Source organism: Anas platyrhynchos, chromosome 12 (assembly GCF_047663525.1).
Source record: "Anas platyrhynchos isolate ZD024472 breed Pekin duck chromosome 12, IASCAAS_PekinDuck_T2T, whole genome shotgun sequence".
In the NCBI taxonomy this organism is placed as follows: Eukaryota; Metazoa; Chordata; class Aves; order Anseriformes; family Anatidae; genus Anas; species Anas platyrhynchos.
In genome coordinates, this window is record NC_092598.1 from 15,663,539 (window position 1) to 15,686,762 (window position 23,224).

Genomic DNA, 23,224 nt, shown 5'->3' on the forward strand with positions numbered 1-23,224 from the left:
ATTACTGTAAATTGCAATCCAAAAATATTTCAGCTTGCTAGCATACAATACAGAAATGCTTGGCTTACTGACGTGTCATGCCCAGATATAGCACAATGACCAGTGCTGGCTCTCTGAGAACTTAGCAGAAACTTTCCACAGATAACTACTTATCACAAAGTCCTACAACAAATGAAATATCAAATCAGTACAAAAAATTTACTACATTTGCCACTTGTGATCCCACAAGTACTTTCAGTACTCACACGATTAGGGACCTACCTAAGAGATTATGGCTTCAAGTGTCTATCATAAAATGTTTGATAAGATGGTTGCTGCAGCAGCTTGAACTATCAAAAGATCACAAGTCTGGAAGTGAACCTAAGTCTGGTTTTCCTGATTCCCAATGATGATTCTTTGGAAGAACTCTGGATCAGTATCCCCAGCTAAAAAATTAAATACCCAGCTTCATGTCAGATGACTAAGTGTAACAGCTGAAGTTATTATTTCCTTATGTATAAAGCAAGAAGACAGATATCTAGTGCTACAAAAAACTGTCTAGCCTTGTAAGTCTCCTGCCACAAAATTACTAATACATTGTATTTTTGGAGTGGGAATCTGCATTTTTTTTCCATTTAGATTTTGTAGTAACTTCAAAAGTGACATAAAATGACACAAATTCACATAGTGGCATGGCAAGTCAGTGCAACACAGTAAGTATTCACTTATTGGGATTAAGTCAATTAAAAAATAAGTTAATTTCCTAAATCGTCCTTAGTTTTCCCATTTAATTTTGTAGGCGTTAAATAGTGCTGGACCTCAGATTGCAGAAGCAAATTTGGTCAGACTACAACTTCAGCTTTTCATTGTCAAACACTCAGGCTGAAAATATAAGACTTGATGACAAATGTATTTACTAGGAAAACCTGGTGTTGTGTTGACTAAGATCAAATGAAGAACAAAATGCCTAAAGTCTTCAAAAATTTTCTATTATGCCATTGTGCTTTAAGATGGCATACAGTTAGAAACATAAGTCATTACTACCAATATATTGACTGCATATTGTGCTCATAATTTATATAGGCATATATTGCACATCAAGCTGGGGCAGAACAACATAGCTTCATTTTTGTTTTCAATGGAAAAATATGGACACATAAATGGAAAACATTCAGAACACCTAGACAAAATGAACAGTATCTAAATAAATGTGAGCATTAGAAACACAAATATCCCATTATCAGTTTTCTAAAGTATGTTATAAAATGCTTCTAACACCTTTCTGCAGCCAATATATAAAATAAATAAATGATCACATTCAATTTTTTTTCACGAGTGTATGAAGAGAGAATAAAACTATGGAGTATCTCTTCCAAGTCCCTTTGCAAATCCACAAAGCAGTAAAGAACAACTATTGCTTTAGCACCATTTAAAGCATGAGAACTGCAGTCATTATGTGCCTTCTGAGTGAAAGGCATGATGAACAGAGAAGGATAAAGGGAAACAAATAATGTCCTTTTTTTCATATTCCTAAGAGGTGACAAGAAATAACTGCATTTTCCCTCCCCAACTCAAAGCCAAGATTAGAATGGAAATGGGAGAGAGGAGCTCTAGAGCTAGAAGTTTTGCTGTCAATGCAAGACACCTTTTGGCAGTATCCTCTTGCTCTCTGGGTTCTGACTAATATGTTCTGAATGAGATAAAAGCTCCTCCATTAGCATTCAGTTCAACCAACAAGAGCAATTGAGTATAGAAGGGAATTGCTTTGCCAATGGCATATTGCATAGAGCTGAATGAAAACGCGAATTTCTACGCCAGAGGAAATCTTGAAATTTCCATTGCTTTTTTATATATTGCATTTTTTTTTAATCAAATAATGCCCAAATAATTCCAAATTGCAATGCTTGCTCAGAAGCGGGCAGAAACCCTTGGTTTTCAGTCTGAAATACTGAACTGAATTCCTTATGCTGACATACAGCTTGGTGGAAATTGTGGCAGGTCTGTGGTCAACATTCCTCGTAGGAGACTACATCTCCTATAATTTATTCACAGTCATTTAACTCCTACAGGCCATTACATGGCTTTATCATACAAAGTCCAAAATGCATCAAAGTCCAAAATGCCTCAAAGCAGCACAGTGCTGTTGCCAAAAAGCTGAACAAGCAGAAGAAAATAGGAGACTATTTCAAATCACACAGAATGAAATTGTTTGAATGATCAGAAACCTGAACTATCATAGTCCAGATCAAACTCATACAAAATTAAACAGATTTTGCTTTATTAAAACGGAGATATTTTCCATGTAATTTTTTAGCTTTTAAGATTGCATCTTCTGGTAAAAAAAAATAAAATAAAAATAAAAATGTGACCTATACTGTGATTAGCTCAAATAATTGTAACTGCAAAAATATGATAAAATGGGAAAAGGTTAGACACTGCTTTGCTAATTCTTATAATTCAAGTTAATTATTGTAAGTTTGCTGCATCTTTCTCAAATAAGAAATTCTTGGACTTGGAATAACATATAACTCTTAACCTCTGCTTTAAAAAGGCTTTGATGTTCAGGATTGTAAAGGAAATCCAAACCCTACCTGCACCAAAATAAAAGCGAAAAAACACAAAAAATAGTCCTTTAGAATCTAAAAAGGTTTTTGTTAGTAATGATTGGGAGGGTGGGGGGGCTCATCTCCTTAACATTAGTGCAAATAGGCTGGTATTTATAAACTTAGGTTATATACGCATGATCATTTTTTGGAGACAATTTTTATTGGCCACGTACACCATGTCCCACCTTGCATAAACCATCCAGAAAATCTCTGCCCAAGACTATGCCAAAGAGGCAAAGAATGAAAAGGAAATTAGTAGCGTATGGAATTAATACTTAAAGCAACTCGGGCTTGCATCTGATGTGCACAAGTGCTCAGCAAGGAAGCCGAGTTTGGCGCTTGAGGCTGTCAGAGCCGTGGCACTCCGAGCTGGGTGCAGGTACAGCAGCACCAGTTCTGGGCACTGCAGGAGTTACCCAGATACTGGGAACTCTGGGCTCAACAGTGAATGTCCATTTTGGAAGAAAAAATATTAAAGATTGGAAAAAATAACCCCGAGCACATGAGCTGGGGATCAAAATGACTTCAGAGACTGTCTCAAATGGATCATTTCTTAGAAGTGAAAGCCAGTGGCTAGGCTGAGGGGGAAAGGGAGAAAGTAGAGTTTATAAACTAAACAAAACAAAACTAAAACACAACTTCTGTCTTTGTTTATAACTCATTTCTTCCCTGAGAAATAAACTTTAATTTATCCAACAGGAATAATGAAAACAAGGTCATGAAAAGTGACTGAATTCAGAAGTGGCCTTGAAGGTTAGATTACATCTCTTTCTCTTAAAGAAACAAACAACAAATAGCACTGGACGTATCGTTTGTTTTCTAAAGAATATTTTTAAAACTTCAAGTCAATATTTTTTTTCCAAAGAGAAATTCATTTGCAGCACAAATTAAGACACTCTCCAACATATTAAAGGAGAAGGGGTTGGGTACTGATTTTTATGACCCATGGCTGACATCAACAACTGAAGTTCAACATTTTTAAAAAGCAGAACCTATTTGTTAACAGGCACAAGTTTCATTTGATTTGCAGATGGGGACCTCTATTGGTATAAAACAATTACTAAAAAAAAAAACAAACATGACACCTAGAAACAGACTCATTGGCTCCCACTAAAATCACATTGGCCAAATTCTCGTTTGCATTGCGTGTCAATGTTAACCTGTACTGATTTAAATTAAAACTGCAGGAATCAGCCCAACCAAATGTAATTAATATCAGAATCTTGCCCATCAAGTATTAAAAAAAAAAAAAAAAGCCTCCAAAGCAGACTCCTACTAACACGCTTTGAAGTTAACCTCCCTGTCCGTACGCCTGGGGGCTCGTCTGTGTGCGTCTTACGGGTATTTTTACTGCAGGCCTCGTGTAACCATGCAGGATGCTGGCTCTGGACTGACATATCTCTGTGTTGGGCAGGATTTTCAATCCTTCATGACTATCTATTTGTCACTGCAGGTGAGTGGTGGCACTCCGGCTGATCCCCAGCCACTTTCACAGTTACTTATCTGTCTTTATGGATTCTTCCTGTGTGTCAAGTTGGTGCATAACAGCATTACTGTCAGGGTGACAAAATCGTCCCCAGAGTGTCACAAATGATTCCCTATCCTTATGGCTGCAAGCAGGTAGTAACACATCGACACTGCCTTTCCAAGCTCATCTTTCTCCAGCCCTGCCAGCCGCCCAGCACCCCGAAGAGCCGCGCATTGCAGCAGGGGTGCGTAATGCTCGCTGCCCACTGCGGCCCTGCGAGTAATGCTCCTCCGACAGTGCCACGAAAAATCAGCAGAGTTTGTTTGCAGGGGGGAATCTTTCTGTCTGGAACATCCGTTCCTCTGCCTTATTTTTAAATACTGTTTTTTGGGGAAGAAAACACTGCAGAATTCCTGTTTTCTAAATACAGAAACCATGACTATAAATTCAAAGGAGCGAGACAGCCGTGCATCCTGATTTGGCAGAATTCTCTATGCTATCTAGAGCTGATAGGTTTTTTGCTATGTTTCTATCATACAAAGCCTATTTTTATCTTCCTATTGTATGTTGCACTTTTTACCTAATTGTATTCTGCATGCACTAACATCTCTTTTACATAACAGCTCCTCGGGACCAGTGTTGGCTGTAAACCTGTGATGAATTAAAAATCTTATCAGACAAGCACTGGTTTAAATATTCTTTTTCCCATAATACAAAATTATTCCAGAGAGGGAAAAAAAAAAAGCATCAAGTTAAAACAATTTATGCAATATTTGGAGAAGGCTGAGGGTCTTGATGAACGTATTCAAAAAACGTGCTTCAGCCACAAGGCTTGCTCAGTAACCTGAACGCTACTTGGTGCTCCCTCAGTACAATCCAGGATTTTGCTGGTTCTCACCTGAACCATGTTTCATGTAAAGAAGTTTTGCTTTAAGTCCACCACATTCCAGTTGTTCCAAGAGCTTCCAGGAAGCTGTTCCTGAGCACGGCAGCTGCTCCTGTGCTCCCTCACCCTGCTGCATGCCTCAGTTTCCCTAGCTGTAAGCTAAGAGCTATTACTCCTTTCTTGCACAAAGATGCTGAATGAACTCCGGGAGCTGCTAGCAAAGCTAGTCCCCATTAAGCATACACCGAGATAAAAATAAAAAGCTTTTTGTGTGTAGGACGAACCTTTAGCGAATGACGAGGGCGTGCGTGTGAAAGGCAGGGCAGAGCTCTGCTGGCTGAGCTGCAGCAAGACCGAGGGTGGCTGCTCCCCGGCGCGGCCGCGAGCACGAGTGCTCCCCCAGACGTGGCGCTGGGAGCCTGGGCATTCCCCCCAGCCCCGCTCCTGCTCCGAGCTCCCGGGGCGGCTCGGTGCTTCTGACGCCGGGGAAACAAACCTAAAAGCAATTTAGCACTACCTGCCCACGGAGTCAAAAGGCAAAATATCTAAAGCTTCTCCTGGAATCTCTGACCTCAGAGGCTGACATGGTTTGATGGGAAATTTAATGTAATAGTCTGAGAAAGCCAAAAGGCCTATTGTCAGCAATGAAGTCTGAAAGTTAGCAGAATTAATATAACTGTACAATGGAAGTGCCCTCGAGGGACAAGGCTGCAGAACCAGGGCAGAGGGAAAAATGACTTTTGAAGTCATTTCACTATGACATTCTGTCATCACTGCTAAACGGAAATAAAAAATCATCCGAATCACCACGCGCTTCTGTGTGTGTCCTCTCCTTATCTAATATAAAGCAATAACACCGCGGCTCCACGCCCCACCTCGGCGGGCAGGGGCTCTGCGGGGACGCGGGGAGCTCCATTTTGAATTGCTAAATGCAATAAGAATAAATGCAAGTGGGAGTCTGCTCAGCAGAGAGTGATGTCTGGTCTGTAGCCCATCAAAGCCCAATAAATCTCAATGCTTCAACAAGAGATGAAAATGGTTATCTCATCATTTCAGTGCCAGGGTGAAATTTTCTCTGAGCCGGAGTATTTTTATAGATGATTTATGGCTGGGAAGGGTAGTTGTTTAACAAAATGGCAGATAATGATAAATAGAAAGTAAATAGAAACAGCAGCGAGGGAGTGGTTCTTAGTTGCAGCAGTAGAATAAACAATATACTTACATAAAGTATATGTCACATATAAGTGCCATTATTCTAAATCCTATGAGTTATATGTTACTTGGAACATCACATAACAGAGCCGGTAATGCAATTTACAGGATAGGCAATTTAGCATGTACGCGAGGCAAATAAGTATCAAAATTCTTTTTGTTTCACCTGTGTTAATCCCACTTCACTGAAATTACTCTGGATTTATAACTCTTTAATAAACAATAAGTGACTCTGCATTTGCTGTACTTAATATATTATGAAATTGGGAGGAATCCAGGAGATGGGCTAATTTTGCTGTCCTTGGAAATTTATTTTTTAACACAATACTGTTAAAATTCACTGTGTGTACTAAGATACGAATGCTTTTATAGAACGGGGAAAGTCTGATACATACACTATCTGGACCTGTTTTTCATTAAAATAATCTGAAAATATTTCTTTTTTATGAGCTCAGTTTGGATGACATGATAAAACAAATACTCAGAGAGTTAATGATGGGAAGAAAAAATCGGAGAAAGCAGAGCCAGCTGCCTTTTGGAGTTTTTTGAATTAGAGATCCTGTAAACAATGTCAAATTGGAGATAGAGATTTGAGGTCAGGGTGCTCGGTTTGGGTTTCTTTTTCCTATTATGCATTTTTCCTGTGGCTGTACACAAAGGAAAAAAAAATCTAATTACAGCTTTAAATGCCCAAAATGCCATGTCCACCAAAAGCCCGCTGCTCATTAGTACTAGTAATTAACTTTACAACTGTCAACACAAACAGCGCCCAGGCTGACAGATAGATAGTAGCTCTGAGGGTGCTAATAAATCCGGAAATAACAACTTGACACGCAGATGCACAAAAGGATGCAGGTGATAAAGAAATGTTGACATCAAATCTAATTATCTTTGAAACGGCCAACTACTGCACAATCCACAGTAATGCACTGTTATTGCTAGTGATGAGCCCCACTGGAACGGCTCTTAACCACAGCATACAACCCGGCTTTTACAGCCCCTTGTCATATCTAGTGAGGACAATATCAAAAAGGAAATTATGAGTGTCATGACCCCTCCAAGTCAAAAACCTAGTGATGAATATAGGCTCAGCAAGGCATAGCAGATTACCCCCTTACGAGTTTTAAAGCCAGGATGATATATGACATTTTTATCAGGCACTTTCTCAGGAATGTCACCAAGAGGGAAAATAAAGGCCCTGAAAAGAGACGACTAGGTGAATTATGCAACTGTAATTGCCGATCATAACCTGATATGAGCTGAAATTGCTCTGTTTTCATATTGAGATAGCATAAAATTGTCGGGAAATGCAATGGCTCCTTAATGTGGCCTAGATGAGTCTAATATTCTGATCATTTTTCACTCAGCTGCTAGGTAAATAGTGCTTCTTTAACACAACCACCGTGGCCCAGGGCAATCTGGGGGCCCAATTTTACACTTGAATTGAGAAAATATGTGTAAACTACAATTTTTCATATTTTCTGCATACATAAGAAGATGAAACATCTTTATCATGTGTATTGTCTGGCTGAGCTTATACAAAATATTAGTTTATCTCTCCTACTTTGGTTTATTCCATAAGCAAAACACATAGATCTAAAGGACAGGCAATATTCTATATACAAAATAGGTCCATCTTTTATGCAGCTTCATATGAGGAATTCTACCATTTTGTTTCTGAAAAGCTGGCAATTAGCAAGTGAAGATTTTGCAAAATAAAATATTCTAAAATGCTTACATTTCCCTGCAAATCAGAGTGAAAATAGCAGCAAACAAAAGGTCATGGGAATATTTATCTGTACAACCTGAGATATTACTTTAAACAATAACCTCTAAAAGAAAAGCAAGGTGAAGAGCAGATCTTTATTCCCATGCCATGAGACAAAATTATTTTATCAGAAATCTGCTGAATTAAATGATTCAGATTTGCTTAAAAAACATCAACAAAAAACAAAAACCCACCAATACTTGAGTTTAAAAAAACACACACACACAAAACACTGAGACAAAAAGCATGCTGCTACCCATTCTCAGATAATAATCAGCAATAATACCTGGGGCAGAAAGGTCATAAACCATACTTCCAAGACAGGAATAATTCATTGTACTACTATGTGTTTAAGAATTAGTTTGATAGAGTCACTATCTAGACTGTGAGATATTGTCTATCAATCTGACCTTCTAAAAATGAACCGGCAGACTCCCACTTGGATCAAAACCTCTTTGCTTTTATGATGTGCATTGTCTTTCTTTTGGGTGATTTTTAGGACCAGGCTTATGAGGAGTGCAGCATCATTTACAAAATCTATCAGTGCAGAAAGAGAAGCAGTACAAACTGTTATATAATTAGGTGCTCCTTTCTAAATTTATTAATGTAATTCCCCACCCAAAAGAAATCATACTGGAATGCAAACTCTTTTTGCTCTTCTGCTAAGACTCAGTTCAGAAATAAACAAGTACAAAGGAGGTCAAAAGGTTTAAATTTCTTTGTTTGCATTAATGTTATCAGTTTTTAATTCCTATATATCCCCCTTATCTAGGTGCTCCAACGCTAATTGCAGAGCAGCGCTGCCTGGCAGTAATAACCAGCGCTCTGAAAACCCGGCGTGTTGCTGGTTACTGGAGATAAGAGCCCCTTAACAAAGTTGGATATATCTGCATCAACAACTTCCTTCCTACTCCCTTTTACATTTTATGCTTTCTAAAGGCTGAGATTGTGTACTAAATAACGTGGCAAAGTGCGATACCTTGTTCTACAGAGAGGCTTCAAGCACACAGCATTTCCAAAGGCTTCAGGGTGCGGGATATAAGGTTCTGAAAATAACACTTTGATACTTCTGCAGTCCCACGAGCCTTTGTGAAATATTTCTCTGGATAAAATAAAACAGGGTTGAAATATGGTTCCTAGCAATTAATACTGTGTGATCCTAAACACAGAGTTGTTCAGATCTCAAAAGAATTTAGAATTGTAGACATATCTGTAATTATTACATTACCACTAACCCTATTATGAGCAGTCTTTATATAATTAACATACCATCAGGGAATTTAAGAGGTACTTGGCATTAATTTTCAATCCCTATTCTCCATGAATTTGGTACTCAATTGTCGTGATAAATAGAAGACACATGGCTGTGATTATGCATTTTTTGTAACGATTATGCGCCACAGTAGAAAATACCTCGTAATATAACGCGGGCTCACAGTTAGTGAGAGTACACATTTACTGCTGTACTTGCATTCTACTCCTGTAATTCAAAAAGTCAAATGAGCAGTTTGCATTTCTTTTCCTTTTTTTTTTTTTTTTTTTTTTCAGCATCTGTTTACAGAAGGTTTTTCCCACAGTCACTGGCACTTAGCAGAAAAATAAGTTACAACCTTGATCGCTCCCTTACAAAGTCACTGCACCACAACTGGATTTATTTCATCCTCCTGTCTCTGTATCCCCCTTCCGGAGAGCGCGCGCAGAGGCTGCAGCTGCTGTTGCTAAGCGACTGCTGCACCACATCCCATCCCATCCCATCCCATCCCATCCCATCCCATCCCATCCCATCCCATCCCATCCCATCCCATCCCATCCCATCCCCAATTACACGTTTCTCCCATCATCTGCAGCCTTTCGAATTTGTGAGCTGCTCTAATAACAGGAAGTTATATGGGTAACCCAAGTGTTACCCACAGGCTGGAAAGTTAGCAGGGGGATCATGAGAATTAAAAAAAAAAAAGGCTACTGTAACAGTGACACAATGATTACAATCATTGCTAGTATTATTTTCGGTGTTTTTAATCAGAATTTTACCTAGCCACTAGGTTGTAGTTCTTAATTCTTTTGATTTTTATAGGTCTTTCTGTGCAAGAGAACACCACGGTATCTGTGCTGCTGAAAGCTACCTCGAGATCTATTAGTAATCAAATTTCAGCCCAGATTTTATGGTTAGTCTAACCGAGTTAATTTCTCTAATGTTAGCAATTCAGGGAAGAGGTCTCTTGTGGCAGCCCAAACCTGGGATCCACAGCAGCTGTCAGAAGAGACTCTGAGGAATTCCTTATTAGCCAGAATGCAACCAGGCAGAAAACTCATTACACAGTGCTAAATATACTTAATCACATCTATTAGAGAAAAATGAACTTGATAATTACAACAAATAACTAAAGAGCAAAAAGTGTTCACAGACAAACCCACACCAGGATGGTTAAGAAGAGGGGCTGCACGCTGCTGGTGTGGGAGAGAGCCACACTCCCCGCAAACCGCTCCACTTCTGCTGGAGAAGGATCACACCCGGCACACAAATGATTGAGGTTCCCCTTGAACGTGAACCATTTACATTTAACAGCTGACATTAAATTTAATGTAATAAGTAAATTAATTACTGAAATTTAAAAAATTAATTTGGAAAGCTCTTCTGAGAGTTGAGACAACTGCACCTTCTCAAGGTGCCTTTTTGGGAATGGAAGTTGCTGCAGCCATCCCATACAATAAATAAAGGGAATTTCACAATAGCTGCGATTTTACTACAAAACACAACACGTTGGCTCAGAGTCCTTCCCAGCTGTGCAGTTGTTATTTGCCTTCAGATTAGACTGGATCACACGTGCCCCATGGTCCAGAACCTGGTCCATCGAGCTATCTGTATTTTAAAGCACGGTTTTTGAAGCTAAAGGTATCAGACACTGATCTCTGCAAGCAATTAGAGTCTAAAACCAAACCCAAGCATCACATACATTTTGTGCAGCAACATGCCATGTACAGGCACTCCAACCAGACCCGAATACCATCTGCCAAACCTCCCTTGCTCTGCCCTCCCAGAGATACCTAAGTCTGCCTGGTTGGTATTTGCACATTGCCTCGTCAGCACACAAAGTGTCAGCGTGCTAATTTTGCAGCCGCTCATATCCTGATATACAGGCGCCTGGGGGACATGATGGAGCAGTGAATCAGGCTCCTTACCTTTCAAACAGGCTTAGTGCCCAGACTTCTGTCCCTTTGCACCGAATTCCGCTCATATCTTATGAGACGCAGTTCGTCTTCAAGCAGATCTGTGAACTTGGTTTTGAGACTCTTTGAACCCGAACTATTTTAAATTTCTACAAAACGACATAGATTTTTAATATTAAACCATCTAAATACAGAAATTGGACATATTGAAATCATCAAATAAAACTTTAGAAGGGATACTTTGAGGTTTTCATAAAATATTGACTTGGTTGGAAGAGGGCAGCTAAGTAATGCATGAAGCAAGCCATCTGGTTTTTCTTTTGTATTCAGCCATAAACCATTTTCACCTTATATTCTACGAAATACCATTAAAATATGGGATAGCATCTAGCAAAAATACAGACGGATTCCTCGCATTTATATGCAAATAAAGACAGCATACGATGGCCACAGAAAGTCCTCGCCTACAGACTGACAAAAAAATCCAAACGTCGATGCTTCTGCAAGCTGAGTTAGGGACCTGGGTAGATCCCATGTGAGAGGTCTAAGCTGCCTCTTCCTCTCTTCACCTCATTCCTTTCCTTCAGCTGTCAGGAAGAGAGGCAAGAAACTGCAGAATTCCATTTCCTAGGACCATAACTTAGCATAGTGGAAATTAGGAAACAGGATTTGATTCATTGTGTGGCCTAACAACAGGGAAAGATGCAACCTTTGCGTGAGGAGAAATTAAGAACAGATGGACAGGACTTTGAACTGATGGAGGAATACTTCTTTTACTATTTCCTTGCACTTGCTTTCCTTTGTTTTAGCTGATTCATACCTTCTCTGGGTCATTTCTGCTGTCTCTGTATCATGTCAGAAACAGTATTTTAAAAATATTAAAAAAATATTACAAAGATAGCAGACACAAAGCTCTGGCGGTAGCTGCTTCTCAGAAGTTAGGCATCACAGAGATACCATTTTCAAAGATGTTCCTTCCAATGAGTTATGGTCGTGGACTGATGTTATTTAAAAGACAAAATGTAAAAGATATTCTAAAGTCTCAAACTTGAACAGTTTTTCCAGTGAAAACAGACCATCCCATGCATTCATGCACACAGGACCTTGTTTGGCTGGCTTGTGGCACAACAGAGCGTATTTTTGGGGGTGGTGGTAATTCTGAGCACTTTTTTTGCTCTTTTATAGCCCATTGTTTACAGAATAGCTAATGCCCTTACAGAAAGAAGCTATTGAGCCTTGCAAAAATCATCGACTTTATGAAGTTCATTACTTATCCTATAAATACACAGCGGACCTCACTGTGAGTACATGGTATCGCATTCCTCTTGTGTGAAAAAAGGTATCACGGAGCACATATAATTGCCTGCTCAGTTCTGTATGCCTCTTAAATCATTTGTTTTTATTTGTAGGAATTGAAATTCTAATTTTGGTCTGTCAGAACTTAGCACATATATCAGGCCATGCTGAAATAAGAATTAATACAGGCACTTGTGAATTAAATTATGGGCGCAGAATTGTAAATGCATTTTTAAGTCATTTTTACAGTGTTCTATTGTATTCCAATAAATTTAACTCCCACTTAGACCAGATCTTCTTCGCATAAATGTCTGGTAAGGTTGAGATCTGGAAAAACAGCTTTTATTTTCCAGGGTCCTCTCTCTTTGCTCTTTCTGTAAGCTTTCAAACCTGGGCACAGTGCAGACTGGATTGCCGAATCAGGCAGACCTTTCACCTGAACTTTCATAGTAGTTCTTATATTCTTATGACTAAGACACTCTTTATTCTTGAAAGTTAAGTTGGCAACACAAATGTGACATTAACTGATACGAACATAAAGAGAGCTATGCTAGCAATGATAAGATAGAGAAATGAAACAAGCAAGTTTTAAAGGGCATTAAAGGCCATGATCTTTCTTTGTACGTTCGGAAAATGGCTGCTGTTGGATCAGAATTTTGTTCAAAGAGTCGAAGTTGTTACTGAATGCTCCTTTTAGAATATCAGCCTTCACTTCCATGTCCAAGGGTCTGCACAAGACAGGTAGGTTCTGCAATATTTGTGAGTTATATAGCATCAGCTCCAAGTGGAGACACAACATACATGCATAATTGTGCAGTGCTAGCAGTGCCAAAAAGGAGGTATAACTTTGCTATCCAACAACCATGTTTGGGAAGGCTAAGCACAATAAGAAGGTCATCGGAACATTAGAATTATAGCAGTAGTATTTGGGGGATAAAAGGCACCCCGCACTCCTTTCTGTCCTGTTGTTCAATAAACAATAACCCCTCTCACCTTCAAGCACAAAAGTTCTGTATTTTAATATAAAAGTTCATTAGACTCTACTGAGAATTAAGTTAATAGAAATGTAAAGGCTTCTGTAGAGTAAGTATTATTAGTAAATTAACTGTAGATATTTCCATTTTAATCTAGATAATTCTTGCATGGATATAAATCCCTATTCTTCTCTATTGTGGGCAGTGGGGATTATAAATTTTTTAGGAAAAGGTGCGTTCTTTTCCAAAAAAGTGTAGTATTCTAAACAGGCACACTGCTTGTAGAGATGTTTGCAGCGCAAGCTTATGTTTGAGAATGAAGAATGGTTCGGAGGTCATCACGGGGTAACGCACAGTGGCAAACAAGAACAGAGGAATCGATTCCTTCTGCAGCCTTCACCGACGGCTCATAGACGCTTCTCATAAGAAAGAAATACTCCATTTGATAACAGCAAAAAAAAAGAAAAACTGCTGAAAATATATAAAAAAGAGCTTTGGTGTTAAAAAGTATGCAAAACGCCATAGCTCTAGATATTGCAGTCTTAACTGGAGCCTCCTCAGATAAAGTACATTGGCCGTGATGCTTCTCTTAGTTTTCTCCTATTTTCCAGCACAGCACTGCATCAATCACCCTTGAAAAATATGGAAGAGTTAGGAACAACCCTGACAAGCAGAGCAAGCAGAAAGAGCGCAGTGTGCTAGCAGCTGCAGTGCTCCAGGACTGGCAGGGGGACGGAACACATGGTTGGCACTTAGCGAACAATGGAGACAACCAGCCCGTACCTGCATTTGGCTATGTGGCCGTGGGGTTCCACCACAAGGAGTGACAAGAAGAACTGTATCTGTAACTTTCTCTAACGTTCATAACTCAAAATATCCGACCTTGATCACTTTAGCAGATGGTTTTGCTCTGCTGTAGTTGCAATTACGCAGAGTGTGCCAAAGTGAAGAGCAAATTACCCATGCTATCTATCCCAGTTAAAAAAATCTGCAGTCTTCCAGTATCTAGTGGGAAAACTTCCAAGATTCTCCAACCCCAGCCCATGCTGGATTGCCATTATATTTTATGTCAGTCAGTACTTCAGAGAGTCTGAGACCCTTGGCATATGTTCTTAGTTAACAAAATGGAAAATTAAACTTTGTAGCAACCCCCTGCCACTCCCAAAATAAAAGAAAAATTCTATCTACATCAATGAGCAGGAAGTCTGATCTTCCTGTGCCAGCCAAAAAGCCTGCAATAGAAGGCCATGTGGCTGAAGAAAGGAATTTAAAATAAACAAACCAGCCCAATTTCACACTTCTGCATTTCAGGTAGGGAGGGATATTCATTAGGAACACAAATTTTAAAATAACCTCTAATATTGACAAGCTTAAGTTTATGACTTCAACAATGTTTTTTATGCTTTTAAAGCATGAATTCACTGTCTGAAAATGTTATTTATCCTCATGGAGAAATGCTCCTTGAGTACATTAAAATACTACCAACATAAAGTCAGTATATATGCAAACAGAAAAATTAATGTTGCAATGAAAAGGAAAGAGGCACCTAAAGTTGTGTCATTTTCACTAATTAATGACTTGTCTGAGTCCATAGAGTCTGAAGGAGAACAAGACAACTGCTGAGAATGAGACCTAGTCTTTGGTTCCCAGCTATCAGAATATGCTTGGGTCTGGGCTACACCGACAAGGAAACCTGAGCACAGTCTGCACATGGGTTCTTCAGCACTGCTGAACTGGAAATACCCAAGCACAGTAGTTTTCACATTAAATGCTCAAAAACTGCTTTGACAAGACTTACAAAAATGATGATATTTGAGAGTAGTTCTGAATAGGAAGAAGATATGTAGATAAACTACCTTACTGGCAAACTCATGTTAAGTTTTTACAGTCCAGATGGTAAGGGGTAAATGAAAAGGGGGCATTTATGTCAGAGCTTGTACAATAGGAACAAGAACGCTGATATGGTTTTTTTTTTTTTCTTTTTTTTTTTTTTCTTTTTTTTTTTTTTTCTTTTTTTTTTTTTTTTTTTTAATATATAGCTGGGTAAAGAGATCAGAGAACACTGGAACGTTAGCCAAAACAAGTTATCCAGCTGCACTGTGTTTCATCACATATCAATTTTTACTGAAAGAAAACCATACAAATTTAATCAGTTCTTCATATGGTAATATTTAACATTTTTTTTTCTAAGTTGTTTGATATTATTGTTTTAAAAAGTTCCTTTTCCCCTCCCTTGAACATGATGTGTGATAGTGGTGAACACAGGAAAAATATCTATCCCTGGCAAGACTGAAAGTCTCATTTACGGTAGACTCAGTAATAAATGCACTGGCGTCTGTGTCAATTGCCTGTCTCAATGAAGAACAGGTCACTATAGGGAACAGCACAAGCAGCGTCTACATTTGAACTCCCACATCCTCATCCCATGCATGTTTGTAGCATCGGTAGAAATTAAATTACCCCAATAAACCTTTCTGCCTCCTCCCCTCCTGAAGAAACAAGTTTTTTCTTCCCCCCTGACATCTTAAACCACATGGGTTTTCCCTCTTTTTTGTAAGGCTATCGTATGGCATTTGTATGGCACTTTTAATTATTTGAAAATATATAATAGAGTGGAGACATGGATCCCACTTATATAAATGCCTATTAAAAGGCCATGTATTCTCTCAGTAACCATAAAACATAAAACACCTCTTAAAAGAATATAATTCCTTTGTTTCTAAGCCAAACACATATAATAAGACAGCTTGCTCCTTTTAAGTAAATAAAAATGATTTGTATTAAATAAAATGAAATATTGTATGCACTATATAATTTAACAATAAGACACATCAAAGTATGCATTACTGTGAGCTAACCCATGCCTCAGAGGTGTTGCTAGCCAAATACTTTAAATGATCCAAGAAACATGTTGTTACAGAAAAGCAAAAACCACAGCGCGTCATAAAATATTGGTCAGATGAGATGTAAAACCCAGTTCCTAACCATTTGTGGTCATTAAAATCCCCTGGCGCTTACTGTACCATTAGGATGTTGATTTTGCCCAACTGGAATGTTTTCAATACACAAGTTGCATGCCACCTATCTTTTAATCCTCCCGCGTTTTCTTTACAGAGAACTTCTTTGCTGCCCACCCCGCGCTGCCGAGCAGCCTCCTGCAATCCTGCGATGCTCGACCAGAGCGGGGGCTGCAGTTCAAATGCTTGCAAGAAGTGTCTGGTGGGGAAACACGCTCACATGGATCTCGGCATGCTCTCTCGGTTACAGCCCATTAAAATGAGTGAAACTAATGGGATTTCTTGGATGTACTTGATAGTGAAATGTGATCCATAGTTTGTAACACAGTTTGAAATCCCTCAACTATAATGCAAGGATAAATAACATGATTATGTTGTATATAACCCTAAATAAAATAATTCCAAAAATGTAATCATTGAGAGTACACTAAACCCCTTGATAGAACACAAAGTATGTTAAAAAAACACTGAAAAAACCATCAGCACAGAAAAGCTTATACATTGTTTATACCAGCTTTATATGGATTTAAACAACTGCATTGTATCCACATTCCTCATTTATGAACTGCTCTGGAGTCTTCACTGTTCTATTTTAAAACTGTTTCAGTGGAAACCCTGTACGCTTCATGCAAGTGCCTACAAAGCTGTTGAGTCAGTACTTTTTGCTAAAAAAGAGGCGGTTTCCCTCCAAGAGTGCTAACAAGTACAGCGTGGTTCAAGCTCTGGTTGTGCCAAGCGCCGAGTAGCAGGAGAGGAACAATCCCATCTCCAGCAAGAGCAGGAAGGGTTTTTAAAGTAATATATCATGCAAGGAAATGCACTGTAAAGCTGTTGTTTGCGAGGAGTGAGCGAATGGTGGCACAAACTGGAAAGTTAGGGACGTAGAGAGCAGTTTACAAAGACTATTTCAAAAAGAGGTCTTCCCAACAGGACAGATCCACAAACTTCCCCCTGCATCTGAAACCATCAGCACCATATAATCGAAGGCAGGTATTTGAGTCATATCTTTATTGCTGTTTTCATGCCTTATCACCGTGCAAAGCTGCTGTTCCTGAGACCAACTGCCGGGACGCCTGCCCTGCAGTTGGCACCGTGTGCGTGGCAGCTCAGGGAGCGGGGCTACCTTGTGCCTAGCAGCTGGCTAGGGGATGGGAAATGCTCTGCCTGTCACATCATTGCACATCCCACTGCAGAAGGCCCCTCTAACATCAATAATACTTGTCATTATGTTTGAAAAACTCTTTTTTGAATTAAAAACAAAACAAACCAAAACAAATCTAACTGATAAATAATGAAGCATAGGGGAGTTTTTCCAAGTAACTCGATGTAAGCCCAAAACATTTCTCTTTATTGATTTAAATACACTTGCTAGGCTGGTAGGAAAGCCACTGCCACTAGCACACCATCTGTTTTAATCTCCTCTTATAGAAACAGCAGAAAATATATTACCATATTATTTCAACTCTTTGTATATAAATATCCACGTTAAACAGTAATATTGAAGGGATTTTTTCATACCGTAACATCAGTGAAAAATCCGTGTGCTAATACATTTTTTTCTTATTTTTAATTAATAGTACATGAACTTTTGCTGCTGTCCTGCAAATCAACCTGCACCTGCAGTTTGCTGTGGCTATAGACTCCACCACCAAAAGCTGTCTGGTGGTGCAGTCATATTTAATAAACACCTTTTATTAACCTGTCTTCCATCCACAGCCTTACTACAGTCAGTAAACGTTACAACAACATTCTTATGTTGCCCCCAAATTGTTATTAATTTGCATTTGATCAACTCCATGTGGCTCGCGAGCCTAATGGCACTGCTAACTGTTTCTAGCACGGAGCTGAAGCTCTCCTGAAGCAGATTCACACCCCTTCAAAATGAAAAGGGTCTGCCCTCCGAGCAAACGGCAGCCAAACCCTCCTTCACGTGGCTGCTCCTGGAGCGCTGCTGGACTATTCGCACTGATTGGCATCGCTCAATTTTTAATAAAGGATTTGCTGAAGTGACAGATACTTGTGAAAATAAACTGCTGACAGATTTGCTAAGTTATGTGAGTAATTAAGTATGTAAAGCTACAGATGTTGAACAATAGTGCCTTCCACCAAGACGTATGCCATAATATCAAAAAATAACCTGGCATCTGGTTTCTTTATTTAAGTACCTTTCTTAGGGTTTGGATCTTAATTTTTTACAGTTGACAGCAATGTTATTTGAGCCACTCGGTGGCATCTGGTTGCTGGGGGGTGGGAAAAAAGCAAAAAAAAAAGAAAAAGTGCTCTGTGCACTTTAATTAATTGTGGAGAGATTACATGGTCTTCCAACCGTGTAGTTTGTCATCAGAGCACATTACAGATTTATATTAGATGTTTCTCCACAGTGTCAAGAATAATTAAAAAGGGATAGGAAATGATGCCAGCTAGCAATGCTTTACATCAGTGGTGAAAGTTTTATATTTATTACAGCCAAACAATTTTAAAAGAAGATGTCAATTTTGTACTTATACTGTGCAAGGAATAAATATCAGGTGGGTAAAGCAGCCAATACATTTCGGCTGCTTGAATAATGAGAGGTTCATGTTTAATCTCTCAGACCCACCAGAACTGGTGCGACATGTCAGAGTTATTAATGAAGCAGCATCCCCTTTTCTCATAAAAACATCCTCTCAATACAATAACATACGTTTTTCTTTTCTTCCTTACAGGATCTCTGCCCAACTCTCCCTTCTGATTCATGGAAGAACAGGCACGCCAATGGTACACAAATGTTTTTGCTCAATTAATTTGCCATACCTTTGGTCTTGGGCTGTGCTAGGCCAGTGTTTGCACGTACCCGAGCTCCAAATACTGATGGTGAAGGGCCGCCTTTCTCTCCTCCCCTTCACACCTTCTTAGTACAAGTGGATGAAAAGCACATGGAGCCAAAAGCAGCTTCCAAATACCCAAAGACCCCAGGCCTCATTTTTGTCTCATTCACAAATTGAATCTCCCAACCCTCTTCAATACATTTCAGGCATGATCTTAATTTAGCTTCCGTTTTTTCAAACATTCTGTAGGAAGAAAACTGCTTACAGACCAGGTGCTTCCTTTTGCTACAGAACAGCTTTCAGCCTCTGGGCTCTACTGAGATTTTCATTCAGGTGTCAACATTAAAAGTGAATTATTAAAAGCAGGTGTAAATTGTCCCCTCTTCCTATCCTGTCCTGTTTTCAGAATGACAGTGAGAAAATTTCAGACAAATTACTGCACTTAACGATGGTCACATCACTTGGCCCTCACTGTCGCTTTTGCTGAGCACAAACCAGGAATTAGGCACTCCTGAATAAAATGGCTCTCTTGTCCAGTTCACGCCTTTTAGTGAGTTATATTTTATAAAAATATAAAAAATAAAAAGGAAGAATTTTCATTGTACATGTACAGTACCATCCACATGCCCAGAGGTGATGAATCCAAGTCCGGGCCTGTCAGGAGCCTCAACACCTCTCCAAGGTAGGCAGCAAGCTCCAGCTGACAGCGACCTGTCCTGGGATTCAGGCGGCAGGGCTTCATCCTGGCATCGCCAGGAGCTCAGCATATGCCTCAAGTAAAAGCCTTTGTGACTCTTCTGACACATTTGCAACTACACAGGAGACCATTCCTTTCCCTGTATTGCAGGCACTTCGGCATCACCACAGACATTACCCCAGTTAGAGATGGAGTTTGGATGTTATTGTCATGTGCAAAGATTTCCAAAAACTAAAAAGCAGTCCTTCAGTCTGCAAATGTTCTGGTTCCATTCGGTAGGTGGAAGCACGCGATGTACCATTGCTGGGTTAAGGTGTCACAGAACCTCCTGCTTCCTGAAGCTGCTCTGGCATGCTTCATAATTATTTCCTAGCAAGCAGTGGACACCACGCCACCTGCTCCTGTTTGGTTTTGTTTTCTGCTGAGGGATTACTTCATTTCCCACTGAAAACACGGCAGTGAAGATCCCGTAATGTTTTATATCTACAACATGTCTATTTGGAAATGGTAGACAGTGTAAAATTTGTTTGCTAAACGATGTTTCTCTAAAATTGCAAAGCTTCACAATGAAAAATTGTACTTCTACTGTCTTGTAAGGACATTTAACAATTCAGTTCATCCTGCACATTTCTAAAACAAAGAAGAAATCACCTAAATGCCCTTTCTCTTTTCTTCATCTGCCCAGATTAGAAACTGCTGCAACTAGACACAGAAGTAAAGCCTAAGAGAAGCAACACTGGTATGTGAGCAAGCTCTCCATTCAGAAGCACATCACTGGCCTTTTCTCCTTCCCTGGCATTCCTTTCTCCCCAGCAGCTGAGGAAGCATTCTGGGCAAAGCCAGGAAATGGCCATGGGGAATTCTCAAGAGGCTTGCTTTGATTATATTTAAGTTGATAAGGTGTTTGATTTGACTGGAAGAGAGAAAAAGGGAAAAAACTCCTAGTCTTCTTATCAAATAGGATCAGATTTATTTTAAGATTATTTGGAGCACTGAGAGCAAGAGATATTAAATAAAATATGAACACAAAAAAGGAGTAGGAAATTGTTCACAGCTATATATTGCATTATATACTGCGTTTTACTTAGCTGCTATCTTGCAAATGCCAGTCAAAACAAAAAAAGTTCCAGCTTCTCCCAGACTTGTATGTGTGAGTACATGCGCCACTGACAATTCAAAGCCTTTTCAGTCTTTGGAGAACTAATGAACATATTCCAATGAATTTAAGAGGTGCTGAAGAGGCAAAAAAGACATATTCCCCCGTGCCCAAACCCTAATGTCTTTTTATTTTGAAATTAAAAATTACTCTACTAAGCTCATTTCAGTTTCATTTTTTTCATTCAGTTTTCATTTGATGAAAACCCACTGCTAAGAAGAAAAAGATCAGTTGTTCCCAACGACCAGCAAAGCTCTTAGCTCTGAACCAATGTACTGCTAATATCGATGCACCAAACATTATGCCAAGTAACACCTCCTGGAGAATTAAATCAGGAGCTCTCCTAAACTACAACTTCTAGCTCAACACAAGTCGTACATCTACAATGATGCCATATTAGTCCAACCAACAGTGTCAGAAATGACCAGAGTGTCAAATATCATGAATGTGTCTGGGAAAATAATCTCCTCATCATGTTACTTTGTCCTCTGAACTACATTCCCCTCCCTCTCTACAGTTCAGTGACAGGTAGACAGCAAGAGCCCTTCGTAGCAATACGGCTGGTACAGTAGTTACTGCAGACTTTGATGATCTGCTTTGATCATCGTGCATCATACTCATTAGGGAACTTTTTACTCTTTCTATTCTGTAGGTAGTTATCTCCTTTAAAAGTCCCCTTCTCTGATTACTATCAATACTGGAGAATTCATAGCTGGCAATGTAGCCTTCAGATCTGACACACCCAGAGATGACAATGTTAAAATTTAATGCTTTAGTTGCATCAATATACAACTGCTTTATGGCAAAATCAATCCACTGATTAACAATATTTTATTATCGACTTGAAATTATGCCCATGCAGAACATAGCAAGTTATTAATATTTGTTCTGATTTATCATACCCTAATCAATGCTCAGCTGCTGCCTACTTTTACCAATAGAATATTTATTAACAAGCCTTGAAAAAATATACAGCATTATCTAAGTTTTGGACACTTTCCAAAGCATATTCATTTCTCGTGAGACCCATCCAGGCTTACTGAAAATATATACACAAAAGCCATTAGTTTGCATGAGAACAGTGAAATGGATAAGCCTGAATTATAGATATTTCTCAAATTATTTACTATAGCAATGGCTGCCTTATCCCTCACCCTCCCACCCACCCTTTTGTGAGAAGTAGGGTGTAAGGAAAAATAATCACTACTTTTCTTATGCTGGCTCTTTACATTTTATATAGCAAGATTATCTATTAGATATTCCATTTCCACCCTGCCTGCTAACACATCCAGGGAGCTGCAAAGGCAATTGAAAGCCATTAAAGCAGCAAGACTAACCATGACTTAAAACAACAATTTTTTGGAGAAAATTTTGAGAAAAAGATGTGCTTGGAAGCTGAAAAAACATTCCCAAGCCAAACACTTTTATATAAAAAGATCAAATTAGAATGCCATCAGGATTTTCCAGACTTAAAAGTCCCCAGACACTTTGGGACTCATGCTACAAAGTGAAGGTGAGCATAAGCAAGACCATCAATGGTTAAGACACATACAACTCTGCCACATTTTGTATTTTACTTAAAAATAGATGAATTCATTTAGAAAAATATTTACCATGTATTCTAGACTAAAACAGGTCTAAATTTCGTCAATATTGTTGTTGTCATTTCAGTCAAATTAAACAAATGGATCAAAGGATTAAAATTATAAAAAATAAACTTCTTCATGCAGCTGCCAAAAAGTGATGTTTCTTAACCAAAGACTTTACATCAGAAATTAAAAAGCTTTTTCACTGAGCTGTTTGCCAGAAGCTAAAAATGTGCAAGGCTTGGCTACTGTTGCTGTGCACCACATTTCTAAAAGCCAAAATAAATCCACTGGAATTTGAGAAAAGCATCGCAGTGGTTCATCAGTGGCCCTCCGACACTTTGTTGGCATTTTATCTTATTCTTGATAATCCTTTGCCAGCACTCTCCAACAGAACTTTTCATGCCATGACACTCACTGTGGAGGATTTGAGAGCTATGAGGAAATGACTGCGCTTTCAGAAAGAAATGGGCTGGATTGATTTGGGTTACACAGTCATGCGGCCGATCTGAGCGCAGAGCTGGCGGAGTTGGCTCACGGAACGCAGATGGAATGCAGCAGGCACACGGGGTCTTGGTCACGTTCCAGAATATCCTGGAATTTG

At 39.1% G+C, this 23,224-nt stretch overlaps 1 protein-coding gene across 2 annotated transcripts in view; it reads right to left on the bottom strand.

Annotated features, from left to right (window-relative positions):
• The window catches only part of FTO (FTO alpha-ketoglutarate dependent dioxygenase), a 243,140-nt gene that overhangs the window by 42,265 nt on the left and 177,651 nt on the right, over positions 1 to 23,224 (bottom strand). Inside the window, exon 9 of one of the 2 annotated variants that reach the window (XM_027467171.3) lies at positions 22,626 to 23,214. The exons of the other annotated variant lie outside the window; for it this stretch is intronic. Coding sequence (XP_027322972.1) covers positions 22,890 to 23,214 — 325 coding nt within the window. The 3' untranslated portion in view covers positions 22,626 to 22,889. Of the gene's footprint in view, positions 1 to 22,625; positions 23,215 to 23,224 lie in introns of those variants that run through there. 2 annotated transcript variants of the gene reach the window in all.